This window comes from Oratosquilla oratoria, chromosome 32 (assembly GCF_046742065.1).
Source record: "Oratosquilla oratoria isolate Oo_2021 chromosome 32, ASM4674206v1, whole genome shotgun sequence".
NCBI lineage: Eukaryota > Metazoa > Arthropoda > Malacostraca > Stomatopoda > Squillidae > Oratosquilla > Oratosquilla oratoria.
Window position 1 is genome coordinate 44,965,741 of NC_134808.1, and position 26,173 is coordinate 44,991,913.

General features: G+C 41.8%; 1 protein-coding gene across 1 annotated transcript in view; it reads right to left on the bottom strand.

Annotated features, from left to right (window-relative positions):
- Positions 1 to 9,992: 9,992 nt before the first annotated feature.
- Positions 9,993 to 26,173, bottom strand: part of Ntan1 (N-terminal amidohydrolase 1) — a 329,209-nt gene continuing 313,028 nt past the window's right edge. Inside the window, exons 3-7 of the mRNA XM_076172207.1 lie at positions 22,248 to 22,466; positions 18,252 to 18,359; positions 16,758 to 16,858; positions 13,878 to 14,039; positions 9,993 to 13,152 (exon numbers count right to left, since the gene is read on the bottom strand). Of these exons, the coding sequence (XP_076028322.1) occupies positions 12,739 to 13,152; positions 13,878 to 14,039; positions 16,758 to 16,858; positions 18,252 to 18,359; positions 22,248 to 22,466 (1,004 nt within the window). The 3' untranslated portion in view covers positions 9,993 to 12,738. The remainder of the gene's footprint in view (positions 13,153 to 13,877; positions 14,040 to 16,757; positions 16,859 to 18,251; positions 18,360 to 22,247; positions 22,467 to 26,173) is intronic.

Consider the following 26,173-nt stretch of genomic DNA (forward strand, 5'->3'; position numbering starts at 1 on the left):
CTGAGCTGGCTGAAACTTCAAGCTTTCTTCAAACATTTTCATATTACTTCACTTAGCTCAGTAACTATACGAGGTACACGAATTTCATGTACATCTAGGGATGAAGCAGTCCTTGTTCACCTATTTCAAAGCTTCCCATCTCGATTGTACAAAGAAAGTAATTATAGCGAGTATAGGATAAGGAATATAATTTTGATGTTTGTACAGCATTTTACTTATTATCACTTTAAGAACTAACGAGGACACCATGGAAGATATTCATTTGAATTTAGTGAATATCATTAGGGAATCGGCAGAAAAAGTAGGAAGTACAAAAAACATTAGAGAAAACAAATACTCCAAATCTACAAATGACTTAATTAAAAGAAGAAGGACCATGCAGATTAAAAACTGGAGAGACAAAATAGAAAGAGTAGAATTAAACAAGCTTATCAACAAAAGGCAGAGATTAGAGAAAAGATCAAGAAACATAGATGAAGTAGAAGAAACTATTCGGAAAGGTAAAAGTATTAAAGGGACCGAGCGCAGACATGCTGTAGGAAGACAGCAAATGATATCTTTGAAAGATGGAAATGGAGAAATCATTAAATGCAGACACAGAATGGTAAAAAGAGTACAAGAATTTTACCAAGAGCTTTACTCGACGAAGACGGCAGTTGAGTCAGTAGATTCATGTATAGACGCTAGTCGTGTACCAGAGATTACAAAGGAAGTGGAATTTGCTCTGAAACATATGAAACAAGGAAAAGCACCTGGGGAAGATGGTATATCAATAGATTTGTTGAAAGACATGGGGAAATGAGTTTATATTAAATTAGCTCAGTTGTGCACCCAGTCCTTACGTCAAGAAAGCATCCCTGATGCGTGGTGCAATGCTGTAGTGATTTTGCTTCATAAAAAAGGAGACCAGAAGGACTTTAATAACTATTGACCGATTAGCTTGCTATCAAATGTATATAAAGTATTCTCCAAGATCCTTACAAATAGACTAAGTCAAGTTTTAGATGGAAACCAACCGAGAGAACAGGCAGGCTTTAGGAGCGGATATTTGAACTCTAGACCATTTGCTGGCGATAAACCAAGTAATAAAGGAAACGCCAGATCACAATATACCTCTTTGTTTAGCTTTTGTAGATTACGAGAAGGCCTTTGACTCGATAGAACAAATAGTAATACTAAACTCACTACACAAGCAGGGTACAAGCAAACAGATCGTAAGAGTTTTAGAAAAGACTCATGCGAAAGGTACCGTTTAATTCAACTACATAAAGATACAGAAAAGATCAGGATTGAGAAAGGAGTACAGTAAGACGATACAATTTCACCCAAATTATTTACGGTTTGCTTGGAAGATATTTTCAGAAGGTTGAGTTGAGAAAAGAAAGGTTTAAAGACTAATGGCGAATATTTAAACCATCTAATTAGAATTTGCAGATGACATTATTCTTATTTCAGAAAAAGCAGAAGACTTGCAAGGTATGCTGAGCGATCTAAACAAGGAAAGTCTCAAAGTAGGTTTAAAAATGAATAAGAGTAAAACCAAAGTAATGTTCAACACGAAAGTTCAAAGTAAAGAGATTATAATTGATGGTGAGAGTCTTAAAGAAGTTGAAGAGTATAATTATTTAGGCCAGATGGTGAAAGTGACAAAGATCATGATAATGAAATAAAAAGATGCATTACAATTGGTTGAAAATTGTTAGGTAAGTATAATAAAATCCTGAGAGGCTCTCTACCTTTATGTTTGAAACGTAAAGTTTACAATCAATGCATTCTGCCAGCAATAATCTACGGGTGTGAGACTTGGAAACTGACAAAGGCGATGGAAACAAAGCTAAGGATTGCACAGAGGAGAATGGAGAGATCAATGTTGGGAATAACGCTGAGAGACCGAAAGAGGGTAAGTTTGGTGAGAGAGTCCTATTATATTAGATCCTCTCTATCAATAGTTTCTATGCCTTTCATTATTTTATAAATAGTTATCAAACCTCCTCTCTCTTCTTTGCTCTAATGTCTGTAGCTCAAGTTTAGTGGATGGGCTGCGTTTGTGGAAGCTGCAGTAAATGTTTGTGTGCTTCTAATGTCAAGGTAATCCTTGACTTTGAGGTCTTTCATTTCATGGTGTAGATGGTCTGTAGGTGTTGTATTTGTGCAGCCTGTAATTGTCCTTAAGGCTATCTGTAAAGTTTGTATGGTATTATTGTATGTCATAATGAGGTTAAGAGCCCAAGTGGGGCTCACATAATTCATCGCTGAATGCATATATTGTTTGTATACTGTAGTGGTAAGTTTTGTCCCAATGTTGTACCTGCAAGTGATTTAAGTGCATTGAGTCTAGGTATGCATTTTGTGTAGGAGAGAGGCCAAATGCAGAGTATGAGATCCAATATATTTGACGTTTTGCCCTGCTGGGCGAAATGTCAAATATATTGGATCCCATACTCTGCCTTTGGCCTCTCTCCTACAGTGCTGTTGCAGTTGTTGCTGCTCTTGCTCATATGCATTTTGTCTTTATGTTTATGATGTGTTCTTTGAATGATTTAGGTGTATGTTATGCCAGGAATTTTGTGTGTATGTGTGTGTGTAGTATGGTGTGAGGGTGTTGTTGATAAGGAGGCATGGTATAAATTTGTGTTCTGCTGTCCAGTTAGTGAAAAGTGTGGCTGTGGATCTGGTTGGGGCTATTTCAATTCTGTGGTGAACCAGGTGTTGAGTGTGTTGAGGTATGATTGTAGTATTTCTGCAGCTCTATCTGCATTATGGTGTGTGGATGTAATTGTTTTCATCTGTATAAGAAGAGATTTGTATTTCTGGGGTATGGGGTGTGGGTATATCATGCATGCATATATTAAAGGGTATGGGGATTGGACTGAGCCCTGAGGTACTCCATTCCTAAAGTTTCTGGTGTGTGATGATTAGCCATTATATGACACATTGGCATTTCTACCTGCCAAATAATTGGCCAGCCATCTTTTGGTATTATTGTGCATGTCTGTGTTGTATATTTTATGAGAGTGCCCCTACACATACATACATATACCAAAGGGAATATGCCTTTGGTATATGCATATATGTATGTGTTGGGGATGGCATTGTATTGTACTGTAGTTTAGGTATTAATACCATGGCCTGTTTGTGGGCTTACCCCCTTGTGTATGATGAGAAGTGCATGTAAAGTTTTCTCTGGTATGTTGGAATGACTGTGATTGAGAATGTAGTTTGAAATCAGTATAATCAGCTCAGTCCTTATTAGGTGCTAGCATATATACATATGCAACACTGCTCTAATGCACATCTGATGTCAGCTGTTGTGGGGTAGGGTTGGAAAGTCCTGAAACCTTGAAATTATTTTTGCACTGATGGGGAATCAAACCTGGACCCTCTGTGTTCCAAGGCAGGAATGTTACCCACAGCTCCATGTGGGCATCAAAAGCTTTACTAATGTTTAGTATTATAAGAAGTGTTCTTTAAGGGGCTTATCTGAATTAATGCCATTGAAAACTCATTGTGTGAGATCTATAGGAAGATTGTGGAGTTAAGTGGTCATAAACTGTGTTGTGATTTGGCAAAGGAGATATGTGCTGTGATATGTTGTAATATGAGGTGTTCTTTGACTTAGGACAGGATGCAGAGAAGTGTGATTGGGTTTTGTGATGCTGGAACTGCTGGGTTTTTGTTAGGTTTGGGGATTGGCATAATCTTACTATGCTTCCAGGTGTCAGGTATGGTGTTGTGTGAATACCTATAATTTGCAGTGTTGGTAAGTACATGTATACCATGTGGTTCAAGGTGTTTTAGGTGGATGTACCTCATGTTGTCAGGACCATAAATGGATGAGTGCTAGAGATCATAGATAATATGCATTGTCTGGCTGTCTATGAAGGGTGTGCATTCTTGATCTGTGGAGAAGTGTTTCTTACGTTGGATGATGTGTCAGTCATCAGGTAGAAGGATGAGATGGCTTGTCTGTGAAAAGAGATTTATGAGTGTGTTTACTTGTTGTCCATTTGAGTATAAGTTGACTGTTGTTGTGGTTATTGTTGTGTGAGAGTGTGTTGTATTACTGTTGGATAGTGTAATGCTGTTGAGTGTCTTGTACAATTTTTTGTATTTATTTCATGATTAACCTCTTCAATACAAATCAAATTCTTGTATTCACCTAGTTGTATTTACCTAGTTGTATTTTACGGGAAGGGGAGCTATGCTCGTGGTGTCCCGTCTTCATATCTCATTTTATCTAAACTATTTTGCGTAGCATTGAATGCATAATGTATATGCATCACACTATTCATATTATAAAATATAAAGTCACTGCTGTATTATTCATTCTCTTTCACTCTGAATAATAATAAACATAGAAAACTTGATCAAACCAGTTCATAAGAATTTGGGGGTCACTCATCTACAACTACAAAATAGATATAATCAAGATGCCAACACTGGCATCCTCATATACCCACTTGTGCTTCATGATGTCTATATAAGCATCATTGTATTGAAGAGGTTAGGTGTAGTGACAAAGGTCTGCCAATTTAGTGTTTTTTGTTCAAGTATCTTATTGCTGATGTCAGTGTTAAGTGCTTGTATTTGGTCTGTTATGTTCTCAGGAGTATGGGGGTGGAATGTTTGAGTGTGTGGTGTCTGATGAGGCCTTGAATATCTGGTATGAAATTTGAGTTGTGTGATTTTCTGTTGTCTGCATTTTGTAGTTGTGTTGAAAGTGTGCACAGCAGTGTCTATGTATGTGATTGGTTTATTGTTCAGGGTCTTGAAGTGTTGTACTGTCTCTTCAGTGAAAACTTCCTGGTTTGCTCTTTTGTGATTGGTGTATGTGTGTCTGTGGCCAGCTAGGGATCTGAGGGCACTGAGGGTTAAACAGAGGCAACAGAAGGTGATATCAGGAGAGAATGAGGTGTAGAGGGCTTGATGAGGGATGTGTGTGATTATGGATGTTGTTCATGATGGTTAGTGAGTCAATTTGGGTCTGTAATTCAAACCCTCTGTCTGTGTCAAGGCTGTTGAACATTACAGGTGGCAGAATCAAACATGGAGGTTAGCCATATAAAACCTATATAATTTTTTGTTTAATTTTTTACACATTACTCTTCATGATTCAAGTACATAAGATTTTATATCTTCTTTGATGATGGTAATTGTTGTCTCAAGTTCCACTAACTGGAAATCTACTGCCCCACAGTAGCTGGCAACAGTCCTCAAACTTTCTCATATATCTCTCTAGGAGATTTTGGATTGTTGCCTGTGTTGTACATACATACATACATATATGAAGGCTTTTTCTCCCTTACAAGGGAGGTAGCCAAAAAAGAAAAGGCATAAAATCACTCCCACCCATTCCATCCCTGAATACACTCCACACCCCTCCACCCTCCCTCCCATCTTAGCACCTCGTGGATGATGGGTCATCCCTGCACCTTGTCCACTGCCCTGGGTCAGAAGGAGTGTCGCAAGACACAGCACATCCACAGCAAGGCCGCTTCATTAAATCGGCGACCCCCCCTCTCTGTCCCCCCATTGCATAAAAGGAGAAGACGGGGAGAAATCCCTTAACCCCTTCCATACGGTGCCGCATACGTAGGCGGCATGAGGAGCAAGTGGATACGCGAGGCTGCCATATCAGCGTCTTGATTATATTTATTGTAGTTGCCCCTGCGTAATGACATTCTCTCTAAACCAGTGGTTCCCAAACTTTTTTCTGTCATTTCCCCCTGCACCCAGGTCAACTATCCAGATTTCCCCCTTCATGTGTAGCAGGGAAAGAGTAGTTCAAATACACTGTGACTATTTACTAATTTATTTTTCAAATGTATAAATATACTGATAAACAGGCATTCTCTCTCTCTCAGACATGAGAAAATCCATCAGAGATTTTTTTTAGTGGGTAGTGTAATTATTTCCCCCTGGTAGCTTCAAATTTCCCCCAGTTTGGGAACCACTGCTCTAAACTGTCATCACATTTTCTATGGTTATCAATATTCACGGGTGAAAGAGAAAACGATCGATATAAGCGGTGACTATACTTTATGATGCGAGTATTATTACGACACTCTCTCTGGAGTAAGTTTGGGCCAAATCGGAGACATGACGGTTTTGGGCCAAATCCGTGGGTAATTTTGGTAACCCCTTTGGTAATTTTGAGGGTCATTTTGGCCACTTGTCCCGATTGGGTCACCACCTCAACTACAGGTCGAGGGCCACCAGGGCTCTTGCGGATCGCTAAAAGTACGGGCGCCAACAGGCGGAAATGAGAGGGAGAGAGTCGTCCACAGGGCACAGCGAGGTAGACGTGGGGAACCTGGACCCAAGGGGGAGGTTGTGGCGACCAGCCAAATTTGTTTGTGTTTGTGTAATTTTCCCCTCTCATTTGGACAAAAACCGTCATGTCTCCGATTTGGCCCAAACTTACTCCAGAGGGAGAGTCGTCCACAGGGCACAGCGAGGTAGACGTGGGGAACCTGGACCCAAGGGCGAGGTTGTGGCGACCAGCCAAATTTGTTTGTGTTTGCGTAATTTTCCCCTCTCATTTCCGCCTGTTGGCGCCCGTACTTTTAGCCTGAGCAGTATCTAAGTGCGATCCGCAAGAGCCCTGGTGGCCCTCCACCTGTAGCTGAGGTGGTGACCCAATCGGGACAAGTGGCCAAAATGACCCTCAAAATTACCAAAGGGAACCCACGGATTTGGCCAAAAACCGTCATGTCTCCGATTTGGCCCAAACTTACTCCAGAGGGAGAGAGTCGTCCACAGGGCACAGCGAGGTAGACGTGGGGAACCTGGACCCAAGGGCGAGGTTGTGGCGACCAGCCAAATTTGTTTGTGTTTGCGTAATTTTCCCCTCTCATTTCCGCCTCTTGGCGCCCGTACTTTTAGCCTGAACGGTATCTAACTTCGATCCGCGAGAGCCCTACGGGCCCTTGACCTATAGCTGAGGTGGTGACCCAATCGGGACAAGTGCCCAAAATGACCTTCAAAATTACTAAACCCACGGATTTTGCCAAAAACCGTCATGTCTCTGATTTGGCCCAAACTTACTCCAGAGGGAGAGAGTCGTCCACAGGGCACATTGAGGTAGACGTGGGGAACCTGGACCCAAGGGCGAGGTTGTGGCGACCAGCCAAATTTGTTTGTGTTTGCGTAATTTTCCCCTCACATTTCCGCCTGTTGGCGCCCGTATTTTTAGCCTGAGCAGTATCTAAGTGCGATCTGCAAGAGCCCTGGTGGCCCTCGACTTGTAGCTGAGGTGGTGACCCAATCGGGACAAGTGGCCAAAATGACCCTCAAAATTACTAAAGGGATTTGGACAAAAACCGTCATGTCTCCGATTTGGCCCAAACTTACTCCAGAGGGAGAGAGTCGTCCACAGGGCACAGCCAGATTTGTGTGTAATTTTCCCCTCTCATTTCCACCTGTTGGCGCCCGTACTTTTAGCCTGAGCAGTATCTAAGTGCGATCCGCAAGAGCCCTGGTGGCCCTCTACCTGTAGCTGAGGTGGTGACCCAATCGGGACAAGTGGCCAAAATGACCCTCAAAATTACCAAAGGGGTTAACCCACGGATTTGGACAAAAACTGTCATGTCTCCGATTTGGCCCAAACTTACTCCAGAGGGAGAGAGTCGTCCACAGGGCACAGCGAGGTAGACGTGGGGAACCTGGACCCAAGGGCGAGGTTGTGGCGACCAGCCAGATTTGTGTGTAATTTTCCCCTCTCATTTCCACCTGTTGGCGCCCGTACTTTTAGCCTGAGCAGTATCTAAGTGCGATCCGCAAGACCCCTGGTGGCCCTTGACCTGTAGCTGAGGTGGTGACCCAATCGTGATAAGTGGCCAAAATGACCCTCAAAATTACCAAAATTACCCACGGATTTGGCCAAAAACCGTCATTTCTCCGATTTGGCCCAAACTTACTCCAGAGGGAGAGAGTGTTGTAATAATACTCGCATCATAAAGTATAGTCACCGCTTATATCGATCGTTCTCTCCTTCACCCGTGAGTATTGATAACCATAGAAAATGTGATGAAGACAGTTTAGAGCAGTGGTTCCCAAACTGGGGGAAATTTGAAGCTACCAGGGGGAAATAATTAAACTACCTACTAACTAAAAAAAATCTCTGATGGATTTTCTCATGTCTGAGAGAGAGAGAGAATGCCTGTTTATCAGTATATTTGTACATTTGACAAATAAATTAGTAAATAGTCACAGTATATTTGAACTACTCTTTCCCTGCTACACATGAAGGATAGTTGACCTGGGTGCAGGGGGAAATGACAAAAAAGTTTGGGAACCACTGGTTTAGAGAGTATGTCATTACGCAGGGGCAACTACAATAAATATAATCAAGACGCCGATATGGCAGCCTCGCGTATCCACTTGCTCCTCATGCCGCCTACGTATGCGGCACCGTATGGAAGGGGTTAAGGCTGCGTCAAATTTTGCTCACAAATACTACCTCACCACCCATCCCACCTCATGCAATCACAACATCATCCACATACAACCATTCTCCATTCACCCTTCTTCCCCAAAGCCCCCTTCACCCCATCTATCCACCTCATCCTAGGACGTCCCCTTATGTTCACTTCCTCCACATCTGCCTTCCATACCTCTTTTACTAGTCTTTCTTCACTCATTCTTTCCATGTGTCCAAACCATCCTAATGTTCTTTCATCAACCCTATCTCCCAGCTCCTTTTCCACCCCTGTAAAGTAAAGGCCTGTGTTGTACTAATGTAAAACTTTTTCCACATCTCCAGCTGAAAGTATTAGAAGGAAGAAAGTCACTAAATATTGGCTCGATCTTCATGTTTGAAAAGGTAGAAGAAATTCAGTTGAAGTTGATAGAGAAAGATCTCGGGCCCTTACCAAAGACCAAGTGTCAGATCCTCAAGGCTGCTCCTCCAGACGAAGGTGTAGAAGTTGATGGGTTCTGAAAATGGGTCGCAAGGTGATGGTTGTTTCTACTGTGTCTTGTGAAACCACCATAAGCAGGTATGCATCAATTATATTTTCCTTTTCTTTATTATTAGTATTCTTTTCGAGGATAAACTGTACAGGATTCAGAAGATGATTTGTATCTTCTAGTTGTTTAAACTTGATCAAGAAAAAAGTTGTCATGGAGATCCTTCATTGTACATATTCAGAAAAATCTTTCTTGAACAGGAAGTTCTCAATTTATGCAAGTTTATTTTATGTGAATTTGGTTTAATGGATTTAATAAAATAATACATTTTATTTGAATTATGTGGTTTGTTTGAACTAACATGAGTCAGGTCCAGATTTTTTTTTCTTACATCCAGAAATACTCTTGAAGAAGCTGTTTATCTCTAGAACATAAAGCATAATAATTTGTTCTTTGATATAATAGATAACATTTCTACTGAAGCATAATTTAATCTACTCAATCTTTATTTACACAATGTCTCTTGGTCCCTATATGTTGCATAAATTAACAACTATATGTAAATACACATGTGTAAAGGCTCTTTCCTCCTTAAAAAAAAAGGTATTACCAAGTCAAAGCACACATGAATCCATAAATTGTTTGTTTTCCCTTCCATCTTAGCTCCTCATGGATGAAGGATCATCCCTGTCACCACACTGCTCAGGTCAGAGGCAATGCATCAAGACACAGCACTTTCAACTGTCAAAGTACTCCAAATATTATCTATCATAAGTTCCACAGTTGTTGTTACCTCGGATCTCTACATCCATCTATTTATATACCAAGGGATTCTTCTCCCTGATAAGGGAGGTAGCTCTATGTGATATGGTTTAATGTCACACACTCCCCCCTATCAGGAGGCTAGGATGGTGCCCCTCACAGAGGACTATGTAGCATGGAATTAAATGAACCATGCCCTTGGTTCAGCTTCGCCGGTGGCAGAATTCGAACCGCCCTCACCTCGACCTTCGTCGTAAGTAACGACGTCCCAACCCGCTCAGCCAGTGAGCTCTACGTAGAAAGGAAAATTAATAAACATAATTATGGACTGTTATGACATGTTTAATGATAAAACCAACTTCAGATGAGTGCTATTGTGGCCCCAAGAGGATGAACAATGTCACCAATAAAGTAGATGAAAGCTTAGGCAATTCTCTCCGTCTCCTACTCAACATCTATAACAAATAAACCAATACCCATGACATGTCAAAAAATAAAACATAAAACTGGAAATATGTTAATGAATGAAAGGTACAATGGTTGGATGCAAAAACAGAAGGAATGCTGGGTTCCCCACTAACAAGTACATACACAGGTAATAAGCAAAGAACGATAAAAGATAAAAAGTACGTGCCATGACATGCTCAGCTATGGTAAAAGCTGTCACCATTGTCCTATAGGAAGGCTGAGGCAAGTGGCAAACACCAGTGGTTGTTGAATAGTGAGAACCTGTTACTAAACTCATGAGGGTACACTACCGCACATACCACTTGGATTATAAAAAAAAAAAGAGGAAGGAGGGGGATGTCTAGTACAGAAACATTAAGAACTATGGACGTAATCACAGAAATGCTATCAAGATGGATGCAAAGAAAGTGAAGACCAAAAATTCTTTCTGGATGACGCTCGCATTTGGCACTCAGAATTCCTGCGGCATATGTGTGGTGCAGGTGGCAGTTGAGCGGGGGCTCTCGCCGTCTAAGCACTCCCGCCTGTCAGTACTTTGATTCTGGGAGACTCTTTTGGATGTAGATAGGCCATAGTTATCATATAGAAGGACATTAAAAGCTATGAACTGGTAATTACTTACATGGAAGACAACAATTACCTACATATGAAAAACAATTCTTAAAATGTTGTGACCTGATGATTACTTGACACAAGAGTTAAAGAAAAAATATATGATTTTAAAAACGTATTGTTCAATTTCCTTTTTTCCTACTGCCTTTACAGTGTTGAAATTAAACAACAAATACAAGTCTTAACTACCACAGTGCATACCCTATATATGTATATATATCTTAAATATAATACCTTTAGATTAGTTGATAATTTCATTTATGTTACACAAAACTCTACATTCTTGAAGAAAACTCCCTAAACCTTCAAGTAAAGACATCAAGCAGTACCACCAATGTAATTAATTAAGTACATATTTACCCTCACATTCACCCAATCCATATACAGTATATATAATTATATTATTATTAATGATAACTAGGTTACAAAGCATTTATAATGAAGGAAGATGAAATGTGATCATTGTCAAATATTCAGGAGTGAATACTTAAATTCTCTATTAACACAAATCTACAATTTTATCATAAAAAATATGAATATGATAACTGAAACAAAAAAATTACACTCGTAAAAATGATATGAATACTGAAGAGAAATAATGAAACTATGACAAACATAAAAATAATAATAGTAATAATAATAATGATAACAAATATCATAATAATCATAATCAGAATCATAATGGGAGTAATGAAGAAATGAAGACAAAATAGAGATGATATTAGCTGAAGACAATGAAGAAGTACAATAATACTAATGAAACCCACAACTCGCAGATCTTTGAGATTTACATTCAACCATGGGAAGAGTACACTTAATGATATTCTAACTACAAAACCTGTACAGTACCAAAGATAACAGGGAATACTACAGTGACCGGACAAACCATGTTCCCATGTCACTATCAGGAGTATCAACAAAACAATGGCTCTAAAGACTTCAAAACATTTTTACATTGATGCTCTACTTAAGACAATCCCTGTAACTAACTTTCTCTCCTACGTGTTTTCGTTAGGCTACAATCACCATGGAAAAATATAACTTCCTTTCCAACTCTTTCCTCTAAAACTGCATTTCAGTCTACTATAGTTCCTACAAGCAAGCAAGGACTGGTTCGTTATCTTATATTTCTACTCTTCCCGTCCTAGGTGCTTAGTATCCTAATAGCCTACATTCTAACTAACACCCTGTTGCCTATCCTCTTGAATTCCTACCATCTACCATCTTACAACCCTTCCTTCTATCACTCTATGTACCATCTTCTACCACACCAATAATCCTACAAGAAGGATACTTCCAACACCTATCCTAGCATGCTATATCCCCTAAACTAACAGACTGAATAACCATTCAGTCACCCTCCTCAGGGATTTAAGCATTTCACGGTGCAGTAAGTGCAACGATTAAAATTTTTCTTAATCATCCCTTTCCTATTTACACTGAAATGTGTGCAACAATAAGATCCAAAAATTGCTGCATAATGGGTAAAATTGAGAATCTAAAATTTTTGGTAATCAGTATTACATCTGTTTCCTGATAGATAATATTTTGCTGTCGTTTTAAAAATTCATTATCAAACTTGGATTTGGATAAGTTGGGGAGTGAAATACATTTCAACAATCCATTTCCATCACGTCACGATACATCAGATGTTGTAATGCTTGCCAAATATCATCACCACATCTACATTTGGACGAGTTTGATCTTGTCATGGATTTACAGTAGAACTCCACCAGTTGTTAGTTCATGATACAGTTCCTGGTCTATGTTCATGTCAATATTGCTTATGTTTTGACTCATATGAGAGAGCAAACTTCATGGTAAGCCAACTCAAATGTTCCATCACCATGGTAACCACTTCCCTCCAAAATAAGCCTCTCCTAAGTACACACGTCTGCAGTAGTACCACCCTCCAATTTACACTGTTCATCACAGTATCCCGAAGGATGACGTAAAGGAAGGAGGTGGAGAGGGCGGTCCTTCCAGTCACAACTGCGAGGCCTGCCATGCCGGCATGAACCTGTCCTTGGTAGGATTGAGGAGAGGGTCATCATAGTGTTGGGTTGTGTTAACCATAGGAGGAACTGTCAGGTGGGTCTTGAGGCGGCAGTCCAAGTGAAGCGAGCCGTAACGAGGAGGTACTGATGAACCCCAAGGGGCAGGGGCGGGTGCTGCAGGTGTGGTAGGTGTGGGGGTGGTGATTCCTGTTTGAGTCCAGACACCTGTACCCTGGACAACATTCTGCACATTGGCATCAGGTGTGGAGTCGTTGTTGTTTGGAAGCTCTGCAGGAATCCAGGCACCAACATTGTCACGTCGGAAGTAGTGGGGACGATTATCAGGGAAAATAGTGATGGCAGGGAATGGATGCTCTTTGATGTGCTTCAGGACTTCACGTACCTAGAATTGAAATACATTATTAATAGGTGCATGTGATAAATACTGTATTCTGAATAAATAGGATACCACAAACAGCAGCACTTGTCCAAACAAGTCCCTCACCACTCTAGAAGTGATTGTAATAAATGCATCTTAACAAATATAGTCATCTAGGAGGTGCTAAGATGGGAGGGAGGGTGGAGGGGTGTGGAGTGTTTTCGGGGATGGAATGGGTGGGAATGTTTTTGTGCCTTGTCCTTTTTGGCTACCTCCCTGGTAAGGGGGAAAAAAGCCTTGGTATATGTATGTATGTATGTAACAAATATAGTTGATCAACCTCACACAAAGTGCCTCCTTTATGCTACAATTCAATTTCACCTCCACTCCTCCATTCACTGCCACAAGTAACCACAAATGCTTAAAATTCTCTACATCCTCCAGTTTGCCCCTCATGCTCATATTCAACCTGCCACCTTCATCACTCCTTGCACATCACACACTTTACTTTTGCCCACATTTATTCTTAGCTTTCTCCTTTCACTTACCATCTCAAACACTAAAGCTTCAGCCTCTCCTCAGAATCAGCCATTAGTACAGTGTTATCCACAAATAACAACTAGCTCATGCACCAACTCCAAACACCCATCTTGCACTTGTATATTTTACCCCTATCACCAAACCCATCCATATCCAATAAACACTCAATTAAATAAGAGTCAATTAAACGAAAACTATTCACATCTCACCATTTTGACCCATGTTGGGCTTTCCACCTCTGGTGTAGTTGATAAACACCGTAGAATGACGTCATCAGTCTGCTGTAGCAAGAGCTCAACACCAGCATGAGGTTCGTAGTTGAAGGGGCCTATTCGTAACACACCCAGGGCGCAATCGTAAATGTCCACCATCTAAAATAGAGAAATAAAAAAGATAGAAAGAAAATAATAATACATATGTACATACATATACCAAAGGTTTTTTTCCCCCTTACAAGAGAAGTAGCCTTTTTCCCTCTTACAAGGGAGGTAGCCAAAGTCAAAAAAGGCACAACTCCTCTCCTACCCATTACATCCTCAACCACTCCACTCCCATTCACCACTCCTGTGGTAAATTGATATTTATTGTATTATTGCTTTATTCTTATTTCACAATAGACTTTGTGTTGGTGTATAAGAATTGTATACTTGTGCTGTAGTTTCCTTACATACCATTTGATTCTCGTATGTTTGATACTCATGTTTTGATGCTCTATAACATCTGTTGGTGTTGTTCATATGTTTGGATCCTTTATAGACATCTTTTGTTTTTGTTCAAGTACTGATACTATGACGTCAATCTTTGCTTTTTCACGATTGTCTGCTGAGCTCTCAATAAAGAGCAACTTGGTTCCCGTTTTTCACTCAGCTACCTCAGCCATGCTGCAACAACTCCTCTCTCCCTCCCTCCCTCCCTGTTTTCTTGGCTCCTCCTGGATGACAGGTCATCCCTGCATCTCACAAATTGCCCTGGGTCAGAATCAATGCAGCAAGATATAGCACATCCACAGCAAAGCTGCTTCATTTAATCGGCAATAACCCCTCTCCATTCCTTCATGCAGAACAAGAGAGGACAGGGAGAAATCCCTTTGAGCTGCATCAAAATATCATTCACACCTAACCACTCCCTAACCTCCTCCCCATTCCCTACCCACTCCCTTCAATGCATCACATCATCATCCATACACAATCATTCTCTACACACACCTATCTTCTTCCTCAACAGACATTCTCCTCTTTCTCAATCCCCCTTTTACCCCATTCATCCATCTCATCCTCAGTTGCCCCCTCCTGTTCACTCCATCCTCCTCTGCCTTCCACATTTCTTTTACTAATTTTTCTTCACTCATTCTTTTCATGTGTCCAAACCATAACAATACTCTTTCATCAACCTTATCTCCCAACTCCTTTTCCACCCCCGCTGTCCTCCTCAGCTTGTTTCTCAATCTATCCAGCCTAGTAACCCCTGCCATATTTCATCTCAAACTCATTTAAACTCTTCCTTTATGTCCCATATTTTTATCCCATACAGTGCTGTCAGCACAATCACACCTTTGTGCAATCTCCTTTTAGCATCCTTTCCCAAATGTCTATTTCTCATTACATTTTTTAATCCCCCCATGGTATTTACTTACTTTTCTCAATCTACAATTTACTTCCATCTCCATTCCTCCCTTTCCCACCACATGCACCCCCAAGTATTCAAAGCAATCCACTTCCTCCAGCCTCTCTCGTTTAATAGTCACTTGCAAATTGCTGCCATCCTCTCTCCTTGAACATCTCATCACTTTGCTTTTACCCACATTTACCTTCAATTTTCTCCTCTTGCACACCTTCCCAAACTCCATCAGCAACTTCCTTAATCTTTCCTCTGATCCTGCTACAAGCAGTGTCACCAGGAAACAACAACCGACTTATTTTTTATTTTCTCCATTTTCTCTATCCATTTCCAATCCCCTGCCCATTACCCTTGCATTTACCTCCTGCACCACCCCATGTAAACATTAAACAGCTATGGCGACATGACACATCTTTGGCAAAGTCCCACCTTCACCTCAAACCACTTGCTCTCTCCATTTCTAATTCTTACACAGGCCCTACTACTCTCGTAAAAACTCTTGACTGCTTTTAACAGCTTTCCCCCTACCCTATATATCTGCAAAACTTCCCACAGTGCCTTTTTATCTACCTTGTCATTAGCCTTTTCCAAATCCATAAATGTCCAAAAAAGATCCTTATCCTTTGCTAAAGCTTTCTCACATATTTGTCTTACCACAAAAATCTGATTCATGCAACCCCTCCTTTCCTTAAATCCACTCTTTTCCTTACCAATTACTCCCTCTGTTCCTCTCCTAATCTTCTCCATCAAAACCCTCCCATAAGCCTTCCCAACTGCACTCAACAAACTGATCCCTCTGAAACTACTACGCTCACATTTGTCCCCCTTTCCCCTGTAAAGCAGCACTATACAGGCATTCCTCCAGTCCTCTGGCACTTTACCCTCTTTTAGACAAACATTAGACAACCTCACTAGCAAGTCCACCATCACTGTACCTCCCTTTTTTTTTAGACACTGCAGTAGTAGAAGGGAGCATCAATGAAAATGAAAAATTATATACATTCTTTTCAGAGTGGGTCCTTTTCTATGTCACCAGCAGGTTAGAGGAAGAGTAGGGGAGCAGTCACAGGTTGTCAGCTCTTGTTATGTAAAAAAAGTAAAGAAGAAATTTAATAGTTGTCAAACTTAAGGAAGTGAGATCTTGGGCCCAGTCCAGAGACTGAGTACTGGACGCCCTAGAGGTGGAGACGAAGAGGCTGACAGGTTTTGAAAACAATAAGCAGGGAGATGTTTCTCTCGGCTGTCCATCTTGCAGGACCAAATTAGAAAATACATTTTTGAAGGATATCAAGAAACAGTTTTACGTATGAATCAACTCTTGGGATAACCTAAATCCTAAAAGATGACACAAGCAAATCTAACATAACAATTGAATGTAAAGCTAAGTTTGATCAATGGGGGAAAAGAGATGAGGCCCCATGAGTATATCTCCTGAACTATATTAGGTAACTGCATTACATCAGTCTCCTCACCTGTTGTGCTCCGGTAAAGATTCTGGTTGACCGCAAAACCAAGTATGGCCCTTTGTCTGTGAAAGAAGCTGGGAAGATCTTGCCTGTCTGCATGCTCACACCTATCAAAAAAAGGGGGGGTAAAATGTATATACATAAATAAATAAATCATGGCTTTAGCATGAATTAGTATAGTCTTATTTTTCGTTATGCATTTAGAATAATAAGCCATTTGCATGCCACATGCCAAGAAAAATTATAACGAGTAATCTTAAGAAAGTCCAATTACAACAAACAGATTAATTTGTAAATGTATGTTCACAGAAAGAAAAACAGGCAGATGTCGACACCCACACTAGATATGATAAATGGAGAATAAAAGACAAAGGCTCATGAGCAGTGACAGACCTAGGGGGGTTGTTTGAGGGGACTTAAACCCTCCTCTCCCCCACCACCCAAAAAACATTTTATTACCTCATTGCAGAGGTCAAGAAATCTACCTTGTATACACCGGCATATGGCAGAAAGCAGTAATACAATGGCAGAATTTTTTTCCCAGTATTTAATACAACACTTCAATGAGAATAATTGGAAGGATATTCAATACATTATTGAGGGTAAAGTTTTAAAAATGTAAGATTAAGCTTTATTTTTGTCCAATACTTTGAAAGAAACTAAATCAAATGAGAACACATATTTCAGTTTCATGCTACAGAGAATATCAGTTTAAAAGTGTCATCTATATTTACAAAATTCAGGTTAGCCTCCCCCAAATTTTGATATTGGATTTGTCACTGCCCATGAGTGCATCTCCTTTCCATTATATGAAAATTAGGTTTATATAGTACTGCAATGATTTGTGAATTCCTGGAGAGATTTTGGAGTTCATCTGCCCATACAAACACACATTTGTTTACATAGTAATACATGATTTGTGCAGTTCATGAAGAGATTTACAAGTTCATCTGCACAGGGCAGAACTGTGAAGTTAAATTTCTTTGTCATTCCATGAGATCATGAGGGGGAAATAAGCAAGAAATGTTTAGCGATAAGACCATGATCCGTGGTATATTTATATTCTGAAGGTTAGGTCTCTGTACTACACTTGTACTTGCTCCTTATATGAAGATTGTGACCCATCTTTAGTCACTGCGGTACAACTAGCAATGGGTGTGTTCATGTGCATTTTCTTTTGAATACACAGAACTATCAGTTTACTACTAACATTCGCAAAGATTGGTCTACATCTAATTATTCACATCTTCATTGAGATCTGAAAACAGGTTAGTTAATTTCGGAAAGAAAACTAAATCTTATAACATCATAAAATCTCCCTGAGGGTGCTAAGACAGAATGAGTACCGGGATATAAGCTAAGTCAGTCAAATGAGATGGAATGACTATTGACATATATATCAAGTTGACTAAAAGTCACACCTCTTCACAATGTCCCATCATTCATTTTCTTCCCGAAGTGAACTGACCCCGTTTCTTGTCATTAGGACCTTAGGCTTACCTATTCCTTTGACGAGTGGCCATGAGATGTTCCCACGAATCGTTGTGTTCATTTCCCCTGTGCACAGCAAAACCAGCTGGATCTGTGCAGGTGATTTGTGAAACGCATCTGCAAAAGAATATACAATTTTACTACCTTGGGGAACGTGGATCAGCTTAAATGTGAATGGTCATCAAATGCAATGCATAAAAATAGTATGTAAATATGGCTAATATTCATATTTCTTGATGAAGTTAGTAAGCAACCTGACACAACATTTAATCAGTTTTGTTATTAGTAATCACTAAATCAAACATCATTACGTAAAGATTTAAGCAAGTTTTCTGAATTTACATATATTGTATCTTTTGGAAATATTCTGCACCTGAAAATGTTCTGGGCATTTGTCAATATACGTCATTATAAAGTAGATGACACTGCTTCTGACCCAGGGCAGTGGACAAGATGCAAGGATGACCCATCATCCAGGAGGTGCCAAGATAAGAGGGAGGAAAGAGAGTGCAGGTGAGTGGAGTATATAGGGGATGGAATGGGTGGGAGTGGTTTCTATGGACAAATTTAGATTTAAGAAGGAAATAGGCAAGAATTGGTTTACAAATAGGGTGGTCGATGAATGGAATAAACTTAGTAACCACGTAGTAAGCGCTGAAACTATCAGTTGTTTTAAAAAACGATTAGACAACTTTATGGATGGGGATGACAGGTGGTGATGGATACGGAGCTGCCTAGTGTAGGCCTTATGGTCTTTTGCAGTCTCCTTTATTTCTTATGTTCTTATGCCTTTGTTTTTTTTTGCTACCTCCCTCGTAAGGGGGGAAAAGCCATTTGTACATGTATATATGTATGTATAAAGAATACAGTTTTGACTTCCCAATGAAGAAAGACCCACAACCAGAAAGACAGAATCTGTAAAGAAAAAGTTGATTAAACATCAAGCAGTGGTAGTCTAGATGTGGTAAGAAAACCAGCTGTGGCCTCCTTTCACCCAAAGAACAGGAAGCTGTCCTTGTAATTGCGAGACAAGCGGAAGGTAACCCCCACAAAGGAGGAAAAAGTAATGGAATTGGAGAAGGAAATCTTATCCTGGTGATGGCGAAATGAAGCCAATTTCTCTACAGACCGACCTTAGTCCCTTTGTTGCTACTGACGGAGGCAACACAGCTGAATAAACCCATCTGGTGCCAGCTGGAACAAAAGACGACTCCTGGTATGGACAAGATTCAAGAACAGCTGAAGAGAACAACTTTGCAGTGTGCTCCATTAACACACTAAAAGACAACACATTGTTGCATGCCAGACTCCCTGATATCCATCCCTCTGAATCCTCTCTCCCACGAAAGGACAAAGTCCACCTGACCATACTGCGATGCGGCCACCACCCAGCCCTTCTAAGCTACCAGAAGAGATTGGATGACCGCATTGTGGACAAATGCCCAGGATGTAACACTTCACCCCATACTATTCAACACATAATGGAAGACTGCATTATACACAATCACACACGCAAACAACACAACATACACTCCATAAAGGATTTGTGGGAAAACCCTGTTTCGGACGTGGCATTCCTTGGGGAGACGGGACTGCTCGGACAGACAGTTTAGGGAGCAACTACAACAACAACAACAACAACTTGGCAGTGGCCAAAGGAAAGTGACAAGTACTCTGTATCACTGAAGGACTTAATGATCTGGACACCATTCTAGACCAGTTCGTCGACCTTGGGTGAAGCAACATCGGCGCATAAACTCGTGCCAGGAAGCAATTAGCTCTGACAAAGACACCCTTTGTGTTTGAACAGTCAGGGCAAGTGACAGTCATCTTAAGCATTCTGGACTCAAACCCGGGCGATGCGAGTGCGAAGTTCCAATGTCGCCAGGTTGAGGTTCGTGGCAATCACTGTTCAGCGTCTTTGCACAAGGCTCTTCAGCTTGGGTACAGCCTCCCGGATGAATAAAATCGCTTGGTACGTTACAGTCGTGATCAGTTTTTAACTCCACAGCCCAAGGATTCTTGATCAAATTTATTCTGGCTAACGACGTGTGATGGAGTTAAGCTGGACTGGAGGTGGGTGTAGAGTCATTAGGGTAGAAATCGGTGGCTCGATCGATAAAAAAAAAGGGTGGGGGCTCTCCATACTTAAGCAAAATCGCCAACCACTAGCCAGAATAATGCCTATAAAGTAAGTTAACGGATTTAAGGGGTTCCTTAGTTTCGTGGGCGCTGTCCCAGTGCCCGCCAGAACAAATTATGTAAAGTATACCACAGGTTTGTGAGGGTTTAATAGTCGCGTTTCCAACCCGCTTGGTCGACAACTTCTATTATTATGTAGATTATTCAAATTACCTGCAGGAATCCGTGCAAGCCTTCGTTGCACAATGCAACTTATCTAATATTCTGGGCCCATAAATTGCAATCTGCCATCAATAGCATGTAATTACGGTTCTTGGATCTCATTAGACGGCCGGACGTTTCCAGGCACGCTGCCAAGGTCGGGGCTCGCCTATCGGGAGTGGATGGAGAAAAGAATCCGGGACGTGGAGGAGGCCACGCGGCGAGGGGGGTCTGGAAACGCGACTGGAAAGGAGGGTCGGGTGCCACGAAGGGTAACGGGGCCTTCCAGTTCCATAGGGTGGGGCTGGAAGTGGAGTTGGAGGAAGGGGAAGTCGTGGTGGTGGTGCTGGAGGAAGAGGAAGTTGTGCTGGAGGCGAGGGGGTCTGGAAACGCGACTGGAAAGGAGGGTCGGGTGCCACGAAGGGTAACGGGGCCTTCCAGTTCCATAGGGTGGGGCTGGAAGTGGAGTTGGAGGAAGGGGAAGTCGTGGTGGTGGTGCTGGAGGAAGAGGAAGATGTGGTGGTGCTGGTGCTGCAGGCGAGGAAAAGCGGGTCGGGTGCCACGAAGGGTAACGGGGCCTTCCAGTTCCATAGGGTGGGGCTGGAAGTGGAGTTGGAGGAAGGGGAAGTCGTGGTGGTGGTGCTGGAGGAAGAGGAAGATGTGGTGGTGCTGGTGCTGCAGGCGAGGGGGCCTGGAAACGCGACTGGAAAGGAGGGTCGGGTGCCACGAAGGGTAACGGGGCCTTCCAGTTCCATAGGGTGGGGCTGGAAGTGGAGTTGGAGGAAGGAGAAGTCGTGGTGGTGGTGCTGGAGGAAGAGGAAGTCGCGGTGGTGCTGGAGGGGCCTTCCAGTTCCATAGGGTGGGGCTGGAAGTGGAGTTGGAGGAAGGAGAAGTCGTGGTGGTAGTGCTGGAGGAAGAGGAAGACGTGGTGGTGCTGGTGCTGATAGGGTGGGGCTGGAAGTAGAGTTGGAGGAAGGGGAAGTCGTGGTGGTGGTGCTGGAGGAAGAGGAAGTCGCGGTGGTGCTGGAGGAAGAGGAAGTCGTGGTGGTGGTGCTGGAGGAAGAGGAAGTCGTGGTGGTGGTGCTGGAGGAAGAGGAAGTCGTGGTGGTGGTGCTGGAGGAAGAGGAAGTCGTGGTGGTGGTGCTGGAGGAAGAGGAAGTCGTGCTGGTGGTGCTGGAGGAAGAGGAAGTCGTGGTGGTGGTGTTGGAGGAAGAGGAAGTCGTGGTGGTGGTGCTGGAGGAAGAGGGAGTTGTGCTGGAGGAAGCGGAAGTTGTGCTGAAATTATTTTAGCATCGCTGCACTGCGAGCCGGGACTCCAACTCTCGCGAGCAAGGAGTTATGTGTGAGTGTAAGGTCAGAACATTATCCATAGATCGGGCATATATGACCTCAGAGCTCTCATTCGGGAGGGTAATAGCTGTCAATCACGAGTCTAACACGTGGTCCAAGACAGTGGTGAATCACGCAATTTAAACAACAGTATGGAACGAAATCGACCTCTTCACTTCGATGCTTCTTCTTCGGCAGGACAAAAGAGTCAAGCCGTTGAATCATAACAATCAAACGCCTCTAGGTCATCATCGCTGTAAGGGAAGAAGGAGAGGAGAAGGGGAGGAACAGACTACAGTAGACCACTGCAGGACCCCCGGGGGTCTCACTTACTTAGGAGGGAAAGTGTGATCTTCTCGCTGATGGCTCTCGAGTCTTGAAACCCGCCGACGACGCAGAGTTCGAGGCGGCCCTCTGTGTACGCCATGGAGAGTTCGTTGACGCGCGTTAGAAGGTTGAGGACTCCGTTGTCGTGGCTGCAGATGTGGACGCCGCTCAGACACTCCTCGTGGCTGCATTTGTCGAAATGGGCCAAGCCCAGAGCACCTGAGCCTAGAAGAGAGAGGGGGAAATGAATGAATAATGTGAGAGTCTACTCGTAGAAGAGAGAGAGAAATAAATGAATAATGTAAGAGTCTACTCGTAGAAGAGAGAGAAGGAAATGAATGAATAATGTGAGAGACTACTCGTAGAAGAGAGAAATAAATGAATAATGTGAGTCTACTCGTACAAGAAAGAGAAATAAATGAATAATGTGAGAGTCTACTCGTAGAAGAGAGAAATAAATGAATAATGTGAGAGTCTAGAAGAGAGAAATAAATGAATAATGTGAGAGTCTACTCGTAGAAGAGAGAAATAAATGAATAATGTGAGAGTCTAGAAGAGAGAGAAATAAATGAATAATGTGAGAGTCTAGAAGAGAGAGAAATAAATGAATAATGTGAACAATTGGGTTGAGGCCATCCAACTTGTTATAATATTAACAATGATAACAAAACATCAACAATAACAATAATATTAATGATAATAATAACAGTAATGGTGATAGTATATCGACAACAATAGCAAAAACAATGAAAAAATATAAAATAGTAGAAATGATAATAATAGTAATGATTCTTAATAAAAAATAACCGATATCATTACCGTTGTTAATACTAAAAGTGAAAATAATACAATAATAATAACGACAAAAATAACAGGAATAATTGGAGTAACAATAACAGCAACGCTAATAATTAATTCAACAATAATAGCACCGATAATAAAATGTAAGCTATGACCTGAGTGGAGAGACATACACCAGAAACTGCGGCCGAAGCCGTCACTTTTGCTTAATGTGATCGAACAGCCAAGGCGAGTGAGAGTTCTTGCCAGGAGTCGGAGAGAAGTGCGGGACTCGAGCCCGCGTCTAGGAGGATGCGATACCAACACAATATATATATATATATATATGTGTGTGTGTGAAGTGGGAGGGAAGAGGAAAGACTGGAGTCTTAATCCGAGTTTTATTCTTGACTAGTTTCGCTAAAGGCTTTTTCAAAAGTAGCGAAACTAGTCAGGAAAATATCTCTGATTATGACTCAAGTCTTTTCTTTTCCCACCCACTTCATATATATATATATATATATATATATATATATATATATATATATATATATATATATATATATATGCAGAAACCACCGGGAAATTGAAAAAAAAAACAGAACAGAACGTTTTCGTCTATTAAGACGTACCTTTGAAAATATCTTAATAGACGAAAATGTTTGGCTCTGTTTTTTTTTTTCCCCGGTGGTTTCTGCAAAAATAGTTCATCACGTGTGTTTTGAGATTTCTTTGCATATATATGTATGTACATATATATATATATTTATATATGTTGAGACATTGTGACAAGTTGAAAAAGGTGGAAAAGAGATTTGCGGGTCTTGTTACGAGTTTATTTCTGACCGGTTTCGCTTGTAGATTCTTCAGAGGAAGCTACAAGCGAAACCGGTCAGGAATAAACTCGGAACGAGACCCGTGACTCTCTTTTTTCCACCTTTTTCAACTTGTCACAATGTCTCAACATATATATATATATATATATATACATACATACACACATACATACAAACAATGGGAAAAGAGTGCCTGCTAAGTTATGGCTATGGGAGACAGAGAGAGAGAGAGGGGGGGGGGAGGCATTAAGTACCAGTCGGTGGACGGGCGGCCTAGAGATGTCCCGAAACTTCCTCCCGATGCAGACTTGTGCACTACCGACCCTTGGCGATTCCATTCGTCTCAAGGAGGGTTTGGGGGATAATGGACAAGTGTGACTCGAGAGCGAACTGCTAGACACAGCATCTGGAGAGTGTCTGGGTAGTGTAGCAGATAGCAGGTCCTCATCGTCTGGCTGTGCGTGCTCCTATCATTTCGAGGAAATATGGTGCAATTACTCACTTGCACCCAATCATTGGCGCTGAATTACCGAAGGACATCATGAACTACGCGCCGTGAGTGGACGTGTGATTAAAGGCGCCAAAGTGGAATAGACGTCATAATACATAAAGGTGCTCCCCCGCCTTTCCAATATACAAAGGAGCGTTAATTCAATGTGTCAGTTCACTATTAAATAAACTCAGTACAAGAATGAAATAACGAATACAATAAACCATTACACGGGTTTATGACACACTGACAGAGTAAAGAGAAAAATGAAGAAAAAAAATCAAGTTTACAAATATTCTCATTTCAACAACTCCCTTCCATTTTTGTCCTCGAGTCGGCCAACAGTCCACTACTTAATGCCACGAAGAATGATACACAAACACTTCTCCTGTTACAATCTCCTTCATTAATCTAAGGAGCCAGTCTGTCTGACATCCTAATCACCTCCCAAGAAGCCCATCCAACAAACTCGCTCCCCAGACCACAACGAACTCGCCTCTATGTCACACATACCTGCACCATTTCCCCCCCCCCCAACCACCTGTATCTCCTTTCTGGGGGGAGGGGGGTGGCGGGTGTTGACAGCATCCTCCCCATGTTCCAGTCTCCCTAGAACCCCCCCCCAACCCGTGACTCCCCCCCCCTAGCTCCCTCAACATCATCTTACCCCGTCCCTTACTGCCCTGAGCCAGTCGGCTGTCAAGTCCCTGAGGCTGTCGAGTCAACTCTGACTGTGGGCAAGGTCTTGGCGGTCCAAATACCAAAGGTGAGGCGAGCCACGACAAGAGCAGGTCTCCTCCTCCTCCTCTTCCTCCTCCTCCTCCTCCTCCTCTTCCTCCTGGAGGGCGCCCGAAAAGACGAGAGCGCGTTCACAGATCCTGCCAGCCACCGAGGTGGCCAAGACGCGTCGTCGGGTGTGTAAGGACGACAAAAATTGATGAATAAATGAAGATAATCGGCATTATTATTATTCTTTTCGTCTGTAAAATAACCAAGTTGTTGGTACGGTGTGTCTTTCTTCAACTAGTGTTGCCCAGTTCATGAAAGGTTTCCTCAAAGGTGGTTGTTACATATTTATCTCTTTTTTATTTATCTATTTTGCATAAGAATTTGTACACATTTTTATACATACAGCGCTTTACAGACACGGACACGGACACACACACACACACAGAGTAATATATATTTGTAACAAACTGAAAGAGGAAACAGTGAGTGCTAAAACTATACATGACTTTAAGAATAAACTGGATGCGGAAAGATACAACAGCGGGTCACTACGAGCATAGCTCTCCTCCCGCAAGATACAACTAGGTAAATACACACACACACACACACACACACACACACACACACATATGACGCCGTGCAGCTGTCTGAACTACTCCACGCCAGACTCTACGATATTGGTTCTGTCGCCATGGGAAGCAACATCCTCCGGTAAAGGGACGGTGGTGGCGCTCTTCGGATCTCTAAAACAGACCGTTGCCACGGTTCCCTATAGTCACAACAGATTCGCCAAATGAAACCCATTTAGAAATTATGTTATTTTATTGTACTGCGACTGTCCCTACGTTATGCTGTCCCTTCCTCTCTTAATACTGTCCTGTACCACTTCTTTGAGTATGTACTTGAATTCTCGCCTCTGTCCTCTGTGGTAGGGGGGGGAGAAAGAATACTGCCACTGAGTTTCCCCACTCGGGTTGTAAGGCTGCTAAAACGGGAAGGAGTGATGGGACTAGGCATCCTGCTCTCTATAACCCTAAGGGTTTCCTACAAGAAGTCAAAGCTAAAGAGGATCTGGGAGGAGTTTTTCCAAACAGAAC